General features: G+C 38.5%; 1 protein-coding gene across 7 annotated transcripts in view; it reads left to right on the forward strand.

Annotated features, from left to right (window-relative positions):
• The first annotated feature begins 2,784 nt into the window (after positions 1 to 2,784).
• Positions 2,785 to 13,960, forward strand: part of HBS1L (HBS1 like translational GTPase) — a 59,691-nt gene continuing 48,515 nt past the window's right edge. The window contains exons 1-5 of one of the 7 annotated variants that reach the window (XM_059842046.1): positions 2,785 to 2,948; positions 5,530 to 5,595; positions 7,381 to 7,518; positions 9,652 to 9,846; positions 10,510 to 13,486. In XM_059842046.1, the coding sequence (XP_059698029.1) occupies positions 2,906 to 2,948; positions 5,530 to 5,595; positions 7,381 to 7,518; positions 9,652 to 9,846; positions 10,510 to 11,954 (1,887 nt within the window). In that variant the 5' untranslated portion in view covers positions 2,785 to 2,905 and the 3' untranslated portion in view covers positions 11,955 to 13,486. The other 6 variants (XM_059842044.1, XM_059842045.1, XM_059842042.1 and 3 more) reach the window with 6 other exon arrangements.

The raw sequence follows: 13,960 nt of genomic DNA on the forward strand, positions 1-13,960 counted from the left end.
GGCAGGAAGGAAATGAATGCCAGAAGTGACCTGGTTAGTTATTCCTCAGTCAGAGCTGCTGGAGCCAGACTGATGAGGTTCTCTGATGGTGCTTTAATTGCTGCTTAAGGAATAATGTTTAGTTGTAGAGGACTGCTTTGCTATCAGAGGAATACTTTTCATGAACCTTGCATTCACACACAAGTAGCACTAACTGAGGTATAGCTAGGGCTTGAGGACTAAAGCTTATTATTTCTTGAATATATTTCCCTAAAACATTTACATATGTCTCAGAATTAAGAAAAGGCAAGGAATAATCACAGTGTATATATGACTCTTTGAAGATACTGTGTATGAAATAATAATATGAAATAATTGTGCTCCTGTAAGAAATTGTTGTTTTCGGGTTCTTTTTTCCTTAAGTCTTGAATGATATAACCTATTACACTTTAAATGAAGAAAAATAGCAACCTTTCAAGTTCACTGTTAATCCCATGGAAAGACTACAAAGTATATAATCTCCTCCATTTGGTTTACCCTTATATTCACCTTTATATTTTTACAACTGTCATTTATTTCCCTGTTTTGAACTAATTTTGAAATCTTGAAAACAATGTTACATTTGACTATCAAGCAAATGAAATGAGCATTATATCTGTGGAGGTCACAGTCCCTGAAAATCAAGAGAAGTAATGAAAAAAATTCAAACATGAAAAATTTATTATTTGATAAGCAGCTAGTGATTTATGTAAAAAGCATCAATAAGAAGGATAAAAGAAGTATCTTTGCAACACAATGGTCAGGTGCAAGAAATGAGAACTGTCACTGCCTGCAAGAAAAAAAAAGCTAAATGTACATGATTAATATTTACTGGAGTTTTTAACATTTGAAGAATGGGATTGAAGTAATTTCAGAGACTGGAAAGTGTGTCTTTTCCAAAGTAAAGCTGTTGGAGGCAGACTGGCAGGATGCTCTATAGTTGTAGTGATTTAGTGTCTCAAGTTACTTCACTGAAGGCTCAGAAAGCAGATGCTGGAATCAGGTTTTGAATTTAGAAGTGTGCTACCCTGGCTGTAGTAATAATGGATGATAGCAAGTCTCCACTTTTGTGTCTTTGACTCATGTCAAGAGACTGGGACAGATAAGGATAAGCACAACTACTGTCAAACCTCTGCTGCAGAGAATATTTGGGACACTAAATGCCAACAGGACACCAGTATTAACCAGAAATCTTTGTTTCCAATTCTTTTTTAATCCTAGCATGATACGGAAGTCATTATATAGAGCCTAAGCCTGTTCAGCCAAATGTGTTTCTCTGTAGAAATTAGTTAGAAATATGCAAATAATATAAGGAAACAATCTGCAACTTTGCATACTATTTGTATATGAACACAAACTTTTGGCTTATGGTTAATACTCCCTGCCTCTGGCAGTGACCAGGAAGGATGTGGAGTGGCAGATAATGACAATTTTGGCATGTGGGCAAGGACAAGACAATAGTTCGGTGGCAGGTACAGAAGCAGGGCATGTGTATTTGTAGGGATGTTTGGCTGTGAGCTGGGGTGTCAGAGGACACCTGGAGCGTGAAGGTGGCTGGAGGGGAATCGATTTCTGGTGTTCTCAAGACTGGATGAAAAGATGGTAAATAAATTATTGAAGGTCTTACAGATGAAGACACCTGACTTCAGAAATATTAATGGTGTCATCTGCCTAGCAGCTCCTGAGCCCACAGATGAATGCAGGTATGTGGGAAACAACTGGGCTGGCAGATACAGAAACAGATTCTGTCAGAGCTGGAGCTCATGAACTGGGATCTGTATCCCAACTCCCTTTCTCACCACAGCTTAAGGTCTCATCTGCTTGTCCTTCCCTGTCTGCCCCAGCAAGAGGAACAGCTGCAGGGACATTCCTTGGTTATCCATACCCTTGGCAGTGCAAGGCCTGCTCCTGCAGGCTGAAACTCAGCAATAGGAAGTGTCACAGAAATGTGCCAATGTAGTCAGATCCAGGCTCCATGGGACCTAATGCTTTGACATTTTGCTTCTTAATACTGCCAACAGCAATGCTAATTATTACAGCTTGCATTTACCCACAGCAGCTCATTTAAGCCTATAGCTCACTTAAGCCTGGCCACTAGTCAGTCCCTGGATTGTAAAGGCTGCTCATCACCAAAAAAGCCAGGTCACCTGGAGCTGTTTCAGATCCAAAATTGAGAAAGGCCTTGTACCTAATTTCAAAGCCTGTCAAACCCTGCTCCTGTGGTGCTATAGAGATCACAGACGCTTACTTCAAGTGTGTTTAAATAAGCCTACCCTTAGTGAATTTAAGCCTATACAGAATGCTCCCTTTTCATCAATGATGCAACTGTTTTCGAATAAGCTTTAAAACACTTGCTTACATGAGTGCATGTAAAACTTCCCATTTTTGTCTTGAATCAAAGAGAATCAAACATTGACAGAAAATGGGCATCTCCTATCTAGATTTTCCTTGTAACTCACATTACTTAACAGACAACTACTGCAGAAAGACTCTATGCTGCTAGACCTTGCAGAATCACACCAACGTTTATTCAGACTGGAAGAGGCCTCCAAGACCACGGACACCAAACCCGGGCTGGTCTCTACCACGGCATCTCCACGTCAGTCCCGCCGGGGCCGCCGCTGCCCCCGGGCGCCTCAGCCGGGCCCGCCGCGAGGGCGGGGCGCGAGCGCCTCCGGGAGCCGCCCCCGGCCCCGCGCGACCTGAGCCCGGCGGGACGGGCCGTGCGCATGCCCAGCAGCGCACGAGGGCGGAAGCGGCGCCTTACGCGCCTGCGCCAGAGGGAATTTCGCCAGGCGCCGCCGTACTTCAACATGGCGACCTAGGCCGGCCGCGCTAGCGTCACCGCGGGCGGGCCAGCGAGGCCGCCGCAGCCGTTGTCGCCGTCATGTCCCGGCATAGGAACGTCCGAGGATATAACTACGACGAAGGTAGCGGTTATGGCGAGCAGGCGCTGGCGGCAGAGCTGCGGAGCCCGCCGCAGCTGCCGGTCCCTCCGCGCTCCCCCGGCCCGTGCCCCTAGCACCGGCCGGCCGGTGGCCGCGGGCAGGAGGGTGTAGCGGGGCTCGCACGGCGGCAGGGGAGGGCCCGGGGGGCTGTCAGGGGCGGTGGGAGGGGAAAAGCCGCCCCCTCACCTCCCCTCGGCGGGGGTTGGACGGGGCTCCGGGCGAGGCCTCTCCCCGCCCCGTTCCCGGCCCGTTTCCCGCCCGAGTGGGGAGGGTCGGGCACACGTGGCCGCTCTGCCATCCAGGATCTCCTCCTGCTGCCGGGGCTCCCGGGAGCTGCCACGCGGGGAGAGAGTGGCCTTGACACACGGTCCAAGCCACAGCTGCATTGCTTTGAGCTGCCCAAATTGCCTCCGCATTTTAGTAGCGGCACTCACTTGAAAAAAGCCTCAGTATGGTTGATTGAATCCATCCATCTTTAGTCTTGAAAAGCTTAAAAATTTATATTCACGGCCAAACTCTAGGAAAGTGTTAATAGATAGGAGTTGACAGCTGTTACTTGAGGAAGAAATGTAGTTCTTAAAGATGGAGTTTTTAAAGTGCTTTTAGGGAATAATCTCTTTTTCAGGCACCTGTCTTATTTTACTTAGGCTTCTTGCGTGGAATGACGCAAGAAGCCTAAGTAAAAATTTTTTTTTTTCCATAAAAACTTGGCTTATACCTGCAGTGCTGCAACTTTCTTTGTGCCCTGGCCCCATTAACTTTCACAAACTGTAAATCAGAGTAATTTTTTTTCCTCTGAAAGTCTTTATTTTTATTGGCTTGGGTTGTGGACACGCTTCCATTCATACCAATATTTTAAAGAGCCCTTTTGTGAGAGAGCCTCAGTTTTGTTGCTTCACTTTGTCAGATTATTAAAAAAATGCAAGAAATGCTTCAGCCTGCCCCTGGTCTTCTGTTGAGTAAACAGACTACACGGTTTTTATGTATTATAGTAGTACAAATTGCGTTTTGCACTCTAATACTGGAATTTCTTGGAAGTTGTAATTTCATGTGAGCTGTGCTGGCTTTGTGTTCTCACCTAGAAGTTTCTGCTAGTGTGAATTTACCTAATATAGGCAAAATCCTGAACTAGACTGGGAATTTTACTGCTTGATTTTTCATCCTGTAGAGACCATTTTTCAATACAGATTGGTTGAAATGTTGATTTCAGCTGAGTCGCTGGCTTTTGAGAAGTTGAGTGTGCAATCCATAGAGTTAATTTCATCAGACTCTCTTGTAAGGAGTTTGATGAGATACTCAGTAATTTGCTGTAGCTATTAAGTTGCTTATTGCTATTGGAAACATGACTGTGAGGTTATGTGTCAGGTCTTTACCCTTGTGTCATATGTTTCTTCTGTAGTCACACAGAATCATTTATGGCCCAATGAAATAGACTTTGTCTTCTTCTCTATTAAATGCAATATGTTTTTTTTATGCTGCATGTGGTTCTGTAATGCCCAAATATGAGTCGCATTTCTAAGTTAAATATTTACAATATTTTTTGGTTTCCTTTCATTGGAAGGCTTCTGAGGCCTTAGGTCTTCTGGTCTTTATTTGACCATGTTCCATTTTTTCTCCTCTCCTTTCTGAGATATTGTGATCATAGCCAAGTATGATATTCCATCTGCAAATATCTTGACAATACAGCTGGAATGCTTCAGTAGCTTCTACTCTGTTCTCTGTAATTTATATAGTTTGTAAATACTAATTTTTATGGTCAGTGCATGCTGTGGTCTGTCTTTTACAGCAGTAAAGAATAGATGTTACTTATGGAACTGCCAAGTGCAGTAGAGTCTTTAATAATAGTTTGTTACTTTTTTCATGTATTTCATTATTACTTAGTGAAAATTACACTATTTTTTTAGGCTTGGCATAATACTAGGATTCATTTTTGGAGAGAAAAGTGCATAACTTATTCTTTGTATTTTTTGGTGCTTTTTTTTTTTTCCTGAGGAAAGAATATTTTTATCTTTAAGTAACTGTATAAATTACTTGCTTTTTACCTGAAACAATTTTGTGTATTCAAAGGGAATTGTGAATTGATTTTTTTTGCCTTGATGAACTTCATTTGAAAGGTGGATGGGTGTGAGCATAAAATAGAGAAGAAAGGTGAGAAATGCATAGGAGTGGAGTAGAAATTGTAATTGAACTGCCTGTCTTGGATGAAGACTGAGAGGTCAAGCAAAAATATCAAGAGAAGTGCCATGGGTAAAGATTTGTGGAATGTAGAAAGTTAGATTTAGTCTGTGAGGGCCAAGGAGATGCTGAAGGAGGAGGTGTGAATTATGGTAGCTCTTGGGAATTTTCAGCCTAATGAATAGACTATTAAATGCTAAATTGTATTATTGTAAGAAAATTCTGTTATTGTCACTTGGAAGGTTATTTCTCATCTAGGTAAATAAACAGAACCTCAATGGAACACAGGAAATGCATTATTTCATAAAACCTTGTGCAAAACATATGCTTTGAATTATAATATTATTTAGAAATTGTGCAGATTAATCTTGCTGTTTTTGCTTCATAGACTTTGAAGATGATGATGTGTATGGCCAATCAGTAGAAGATGATTATTGCATTTCTCCTTCAACAGGTTAGTTCAAATAATTATCAAGTGTTGTTCATTGATACCTGTTCTGATATTTATTTCTAAATGAAAACAAATTTTAAAAGCTAGCGACACTTCTGAAAAGTGCCCAGTGGCCATAATCCTGTTACAGTCAGTTCTGTAGTGTTAGGCATTGGACGTTTCAAAGTTCCATTCGACAACTGGCCACATCTTGAGTCCTACATGTGTGTTATCCTAGATGGTTGGAATGTACTTGTTAATGTAAAAATCTGCTTTGTGGCAACGTGTTGATAATCTTGAAACATTTGGTGTCTTTTCCTGTGGTTAATAGGATCTACCTGGGCTTAACAGTTGTTATTGTGCACCTGGTAGTTGATGTCTTCTACGCACCTTTGAGTACATGTGGGACAGGGAGTCTCGTTGTGGGTTACAGTGCTGCTCCTCTCATGCAAGATCATGTGGAGCTAATCTGCCTTCCAGCATTTGCAGTGTTGCAAAGTAGGATTAAAAACAGCAATGGCTATGTGCTCAGGTAAGGCACAGTTGGAGTGGCTCAGCCCAGCTGAATTCAGCCTGGCTGTAGAACCACTAAGTTGTGTTCTCCAGTCAAGTCTCTGACAAGATTATCAGTTTAGGGTTTCCCCAGATTTGGTGGCAGTGTTTCTAGAGCTGAACGGGCCCTGGAAATAGTACAGCTGGTGTTGACATGAAGCTGTGCTACTGCAGGTAACTGGTTTGGATCTAATCCACTGTGACTGTGACATAGCGTGTGACCTCTGGCCACAGGAACTTGAGATAATTAAGTCTTTAAAATTCTCCCATGCTGTTGATTTCAGTGATGAAAATGTGCAATGTGTACCTTTTGCTCAAGTATAGACTGATAAATGGCAGAATCAATTCCTGACTGTGCACAGTAATTTTCCTAAGAACTCTTTGTGTGGAAGCTTCAATTATAAAATAATCTGATGCAGATTGTATAACAATCCTAATAGTTGCTTCAGTTGTGGGGATTGAATTTGAAGTGGTGTGTATGCATTTGGGAAACAGTTGCTAGGAGTTGCTACTTCTGGATATACACGTGCTTTCTGTATGGATTTCAGAGCTGGGGAGAATATTACATGGTTAAAGGCAATTTGTTTACATTATGCTTTGCACATTTCTGAGAGAATATAATGACTGGGGCTCTTGTTCAGCAAGGAGTTTTAGCTGTATATGCCTTAATGCTGCTAAATCAGAGTGAAACCATGCACTTGTTTAAAGTTTTCTGTGAATATGCGTTTTTACTCATGGGCTGTATTTCTAATGAAATTCCAAGAAAGAAAGGATGTGTTCAACTCCATTAAATTCTTATCAGTAATTTAACAGTCACATACTTTAAAAGCCATGTAATTTCATGCTAACTTTTTAAAATTCAAACTGAAAGTGGTTGAAAATTCAAATTCAAAAATGGTGTAAGGTTCTGAAGACATTAGGCCATAGATTTGTATAGAAAATACTGTTTCTCAAAACTGGAGTATAATCTTTTTTGTAATGCTGAACTTTGCAGAATTACTGCATTCCATTCATACAAGGATATTTCCCAGCCTGTAGTTTCACTATGATGGCAATTTGTTTATCTTCTAGCATGAGCTGTTGTATGCTCTGTGCAGTCTTCAGTTATTAGTTACTGTGCAGTAGTGTCTCACCACCCCCTTGAAACCGCTGCAACAGTTCATCATCCTAACTTATTTTACCTTTATTTGTGTTTTGCCTTTAAAGGAGGAAAAAAAATTTACCTTTTTTTAATACTTTGTTTTTTACCTAATGCAGCAGCTCAGTTTATTTACTCCAGACGAGACAAACCAGCCACGTTGTCTGAGCCATTAGAAGAAGAATATGGCTATGAAGGTACTGATGCTGCTGCTGATTGTTTTACACCCACTCATCAGTTGACTGAAGTTGATAGAGGTAATTAGAGAAAACAACTATAAGAATAATCTCTTACATGAATTAAAGATTTACTAGACTAGTTTTAAATTAATGTTTCTTACTTGACTGACATTGCTCACAATTTTGGAATCTTGTTATAAAACAGTACCCTTCAGGGAGCTACCTTCAGTGGTCATTCTTCAAGTTCATAACTACCTTTTGTGTACTACTTGTAACTTGGTTGCATACATTAAAATGTGTTCTTAGTTTCTTACTAGAAATAATGAGATTTTATGTGAAGCGGAGACATTAGAACAGCTGTACTGACAGCTCAAGTCTTGACTCTTGACTATTATAAACTGAGTATTAGTATTAGAATGATTTCTTTTTGCTTTGCATTCCAAATTATAGCAATTAGCAGTATTTAAGGAGTTTTCAAAGTCTCTAATTTCTGTGAAAGAGTAGCCAATATTCTGTACAATCTTTTCTTACCCTTACCTTTTGAGTTTGTAAGACTTTTGTTTCCATTCAGTCTTGCAGCCATCAATTCCATGTTACAAGCTGAGTTCTGAACTGAGCGGTTGGGGGAAAATGCTTGCTTTTGTTTTTTAAACTTGCTGCCTAATTGCCTAATTACTTGCTTTGTGAAAAAGATTCACAAGTCTCCTTCCTAAGTATTACTATAGTTTTTAATGTTCTGGAAATAATCAGGATTATTTTTTAAATGTTGAAAAGAGCAGAATAAAGTGTGTTGAAATTTGGTCCTTAAAAAAGTTGCAGAAAATTCAGAACAGTGAATTAAAAAGAATTTGGATTCCATGTCAAGTAAATTGGTAGAAGTTAAGCTAATGCTTAGAGATATGGTTAAATATGGTACATTGGGCAATAATATACATGTTTTTACAGCAGGAAATAAAGCTGTGGAGGGCAATTTGAAAGGATGAGCCAGTATGATAGTACATGTGATCTGGACAATGCAGTCCTCTGGCTTTGCAGAATGCCTTTGACAGACTCAATCAGTTAAGACCTGGTATTGGAGCAGGAAGGAAAATAACATTTTGGACTAAAAAAAGAGGGGAAGAAACCTCAAAATAGTCACTTCTACTGTGAAAACAGCAGTAGTATCACAAGGCCTATTATGTTTGATACAGTGTGTAGTGGTGGCCATTAATACAAAATTACTGATGTAGCCAGGGTGGCTGCAAAGAGTTTCACAAGGTTGTTCTTGTTGGGTATTAGGTAGTAAAATGGAAACCAGCACATTGTGCAGGGCTCTACCCACATTTGTTTTGCAGGGCAAATGTCTGGGGAAGATTCGCTTGCTATTTGAATTACAGGTAAAGGATGATAATATAAATAACCTCGTAGAGGGAGGAATTCTGTAGTGTTGAATTCCCAAACTTCTTTAAACATCTTCCAGGAAGTGTTCAAATATGTAGCTGTCTTCCTATTCTTCTCTTCCTGTTTTCTAAAATCTGAACTGGCAGAAACCAGGATTTCAGGAGGATTTTCTGCTCTTTAGTGTTTGTATGGCTTCCAGTGAGTGGCAACCTGGTGAATTTTCAGTCTTTTGTTGTGTACAGCAGGTATCTTACTAAAGGCTTATAGTAGTTGCAGAAATATACTCTAAAGAAAATTGATTTTATCAGCCAAAAGATATATTATGGTTTCAGGAAAGGTAAAGATTAGAGGTAGTTTGAAACCTGGTGTGTTGATCCAGGTTTTCAGTTGTTAATGCCTGAGGACCCTGAAAATGCTGTTTTACTTAGGGTGTTAATTGTAGCATATGTAAACACCTAAAATGTGCTGTTCAATGGGATTCTATGTTGACTTACTCTATTGCTTTGGATAATTTTAAGGTGTTTATTTGTATTTCTTCTCTGAAGATAGTTATTTTACCACATCAACATATTTCAGTACTGAGACTTCCTAGATTAATAAATAGTCAGTAATATGTTCTTTATTACAATATCTGAAGTAGGTCAAATATCATGCAGGGTGTGGGAACAAAGTCTATCAGGGCAGTAAATGAGATTGATTAGCAAACAGAAGGAAAAATATTACAAGAAGGGTTAAAATCTTTAGAAATTAATTTCAGAGGTGTGGTGCAAGTGGTTAGGCCATTGAAGACATATTTTTGGGCAGCTTATAACAGTCATGTCTTTCTTTCAGCCCGTCTTAATTCATGCCTTGATCAAATGAGAGAAGTTTTGGCAGAGTCCATACCAGAACAAACAATGGTGCAAGCAGTACTGGATACTGAATTTGATGTACAAAAGGCTTTGGATCTCGTGCTTTCACAAGGCAGTAAGCAAAATGTGAAGACCAAGAATAAGGATGCTGTGATTTTAGCAAAGACTACAAAAGGTATACTTATATTTAATTGCTTACATTCAAGGTGATTCATTTCTATCTACAGTTTAATTTGGGCTTTATAGACTGTAAAGACACTTATCATTGCCATAGTCATTTCTTGGAAAATGAAAGAAGACTAACTTACTATATGTGTGTTCTAAAACATTTCAAGGAAAGAGCTTTTCTTGAGCGGGAAGTCAAAATAACACCTCAGTGTCAGTTTAAATTCAAGCTATGACCATCTGCAGTTCATGATAGATTTCTCATTTATAATATATGACTTAACTTAATTAATGCATGCTTTAAATTTGCAAAGCATCTTTAAATTTTTTGTGCTTCTGTTATTTATTTGGTAAACTGACATCCCCCATCCCTAGTATCTCCCTTTTAAGGTAGTGTCTGTACAGTAGCTTTTTTAATTCTGATTTGTACTTAAATATTTGCAGTCTTTACTGACATTCTCTGCTGATTCTTAAAGTTCTTTATGTATTTCAGTAGATACCTGTGATTTACATGTAGAATGTTCCTTACCTTTGGATGACACTTAGTAATTAAATGCCTTTTCATGTTTCTTGATTTTTTTTTTTTGTTGTTGCTGCTGTCAACTTTTAAAAAATGGGATATTTCATTGTGACCGGACTTCCATCTGAAAATTATTGGCTATTGTAAGGTAAGGAGACGTACATTGTTGTCCAGAAATGTGTGTTGATACAGACAGTTTCTCTTGTGCAATAGACAGTTTTGCTGACAACACCAACAAGCCTGGGTTTGGAAATTTGACAGCCAAAAGTGATTCAGCTCTTTATTCTTTAACTACAAATTTTGAAAAATCCAATATACCTTCATGTGAAAGGAAAGGATTGGAATCTTCTTCACTTGTTCTGTCATCTGCGTTCAGTGATGATTTGTGTAAAGGATCATTTTGTGCACCTGTGAATAAACAAGCAGAGAAGCAACTACCAGAAAGTGCTAAAGCAGTAAGTTTGGTTCCTGACAGTCAAGATGTTTACTCTAGCATAGGAAGTAACCCATTGAAGTGCAAGGAAACACAGGACTTGAAATCCTTGCTGATGCAGAATGTGGTTTGTGATTCTCTGAGTCCTGAACACAGCATTCCACTTTTTTCCTCACAAACTTCTGATTGTAATAGTAATGCAAATTTTTGTAGTTCTCCATGTTTAGGAAGTGCTTTAGGAAACTTGGCTCTTGATAATGAAGTCAGTCATACTATAAATAAAAAGAATGAACTTCTTGAAAATTTTTCTTCACTTGCACAAAGTAGAAAGCAAGAAAGCCTCTCTTCAGACATGGCTGCTTTGCCAGTGTTAAGATCTGGAAGTACATCATTGGCTGACTTGCTTCAGGAGCACCAGGAAAGCAGTGCTAGCCACTGTTACTCTTTGGCTGATCTTTACACCCAATCAACAGGAAGTCTCACTGATAGGAAGTTGGGAACTTCATCATTGTCGCAACTAGTAAGTCAACCCCAAACTTCAGGTGGGATGCCAGAGCTAACAGGATCTTTGTCTTCTCTAGCCCTTTCTGAAGTTTGTCCAGTAAAGGAGGTTGAGAATTTATCACTCTCAGATTTAATAGCAGAGACTATTGAAATAGATAAAACTCAAAGGACGGATTTGCCCATGCACAGTGTAATTGAATTGAGGCCCTCCCAAGGAACCAACATTGATTTAAGTGTCCTTGTAAAAAATGCAGGTGTATCTACAGAGAAAAGTGTGGTAGGACAGTCAAATATCTTAAGTCCTGAAACAAAACTTGTAAAAGAAAAACAAGAAAAATGTCCTGGTTTTGCCAAAACAAACAGAAAACCCAAAAAAGGGCATGGTGGTCTTAAGAGGCAGGATTTGTCCCTTTCATGGATAAAGGCGCTGCGTGCAAGACCTTCAGCCTTTGCTTTAACCTTGTGCCTCCGCTATCCTCCAAAAGGGTATAAGCGGCGCACAGTTGGGATACACAAAACTTTCCTATACAGTAGACAAGTACAAGATGTAAAACCCAAGGAAACTGGTCCTACAATAGCCATAACACCATTTGACTTCAAAACAGCATCTCCTGATGATATTGTGAAAGCTAACCAAAAAAAAGCTTTTACAAGACAGTAATGAGAAAAGAAAAAGACATCAGTGTTGATGTTGAATTGTACTTAAAAAATCGATATAGGACCTATTTATGATCCAGAGTTGATTTTTTTAAATTATTATTTTTTTAAATTGGCATATTACAATTCTTGCTGATAGGTAAGAATTTGTATGTGAACTTTTAAAGTGCTACACTGAATATCCTAATTTTTGCATAATTTTCACAGACAGTTTAACATTTTTAACTTTTGGAAAGTCTTGAACTCTACTATACAGATACTGCATGTACAAAATTCTGTAAGCACCGTTAAGAGTTCTTGAAGTATCACTTTAGGTGTTGAAGATACAGTTCATTGGGAAGAACAGTGAATTATTATTTTGTAAAGTAATTTACTTTTGCTATATGTATAGTTTGGGGAGCAGGAACCTCAGTTTATATTACAACTGTTTTATTAAATGTTCTTAAGGTTAGATTTTCTGATAAAGGTATGTTATTAAACTGCCAGTCTTGTAATGGATGTTTCCAGTCAATGTCATTATTCTATCTTTATACTGATCACACTATTACAACAGAAATGCCTTTAGTTTTTAAAAGCCTTAAGGACCTCAGGTTTTGACAGTTCTGGTTGTAGTAGTACATGTGTAGTTTTTGATAGGACCAAATTTGTAGCGGAGCAAGCAATTAAATTGTTGTTGTGCCCCGTGACTCCAGTTAGCTATCAAAATGTGATAATCCAGCATTTTAAACCAGCAGTTTTATAGGTATGTACATGCTGCATGTATTTCATAAGAAGTTTCCCTAGGATTCTATTGCTTATTCTCAAGCCTTTCAGAGAAGTGCTGAAGTTTCAGTACTTTCAACTGTAGCATGAGATTTTTTGCTCAATGGAAAAAAAAAATAAGGCAAAGCCTAAGTGCTGTTTGTGTCTGCCTCTTGTCTTTTTTGATGAAAACTTCCTTCAGAAATGGAAATACATTCTCTTCTGCTCTTTGTACATGTTGCTGTTACTTTGAATCTTTAAGTGAAAGATCCAAATCAGAATATTCTGGATTTACTATGGTGCCCTGTTAATCAAATTAGTAGCTGCATATATGTTTTAACTTTCCTTTTAGTACACATTGACCTCTAATTTGTTTCTAGTGTCATTGGCAGTATTTTAGATTCAGAACAGCAATAAGTTCAATAAAAGATACTGCTGCAACTCGAAAAATGTGTGTTCATAAACTTATGCTAAACTTGGCAGCTAGTATGAAACAGTAGATATGACTTTCATCTAGTTTTAATCCAATTTTTTTGAGCATGTTAGGTCAAAAAAAAAAAAAACAAATCTTTTAGGTTTATTCCTGACTTCAGATTGCACTACAATTTTGTTTCTAAATAAAATAAAACAAAACATGTTCCAGTTCTCTCAGGTACAAATTTAATGGTCTGTATATGTTGCTTGTTTGGCTAGTTGATGCATCTGTCACTTAGGACTAAGAGCAGTGTGATCTTTGACCTTGTGAATGAAATTAATGTTTCTTACCCTAATTAATAAAAGTTTTATATAATGACAGTGCTGCAGTGTTTATGTTCCAGTTGATGTGTTAATCTATCCTAACCTATTTGGAGTTCCTTTAAAGGATTAAATAATACAATCCAGTGTATATACTATGGTCTGTTAAGTTCTTTAGCAGGAGCATAATTGATTTCCTGAGAAGACTTTCTATAGAATCTGGTGCATACTGATTGTACTACTGATTGTTTTATTGATTAGTCATAATAACATATTCTACTGTGTCAAAAATATGAAGTGCTTTTCAGTGATCTCTTTCTCTGCAGTTAATCCAAGCTATAACTTCCTCCTGCTTAAAAATCCAAGTCTGTTTTTCCTACTGACCAAAGGGTCCTGTTAGCAGAGTTTGTAATTAAAGCTCACATTTCCCAAAATTGTGTGTATTTTTCTAGTAGAGAAATTTTAATTTTTCACCATAAAATAAGAGTGCAAAGCTTGGCGTCGTCATGCCTGTTAGATTTGTAGGTGGTTTTG

The sequence above is a fragment of the Haemorhous mexicanus genome, chromosome 3, assembly GCF_027477595.1.
Source record: "Haemorhous mexicanus isolate bHaeMex1 chromosome 3, bHaeMex1.pri, whole genome shotgun sequence".
In the NCBI taxonomy this organism is placed as follows: domain Eukaryota; kingdom Metazoa; phylum Chordata; class Aves; order Passeriformes; family Fringillidae; genus Haemorhous; species Haemorhous mexicanus.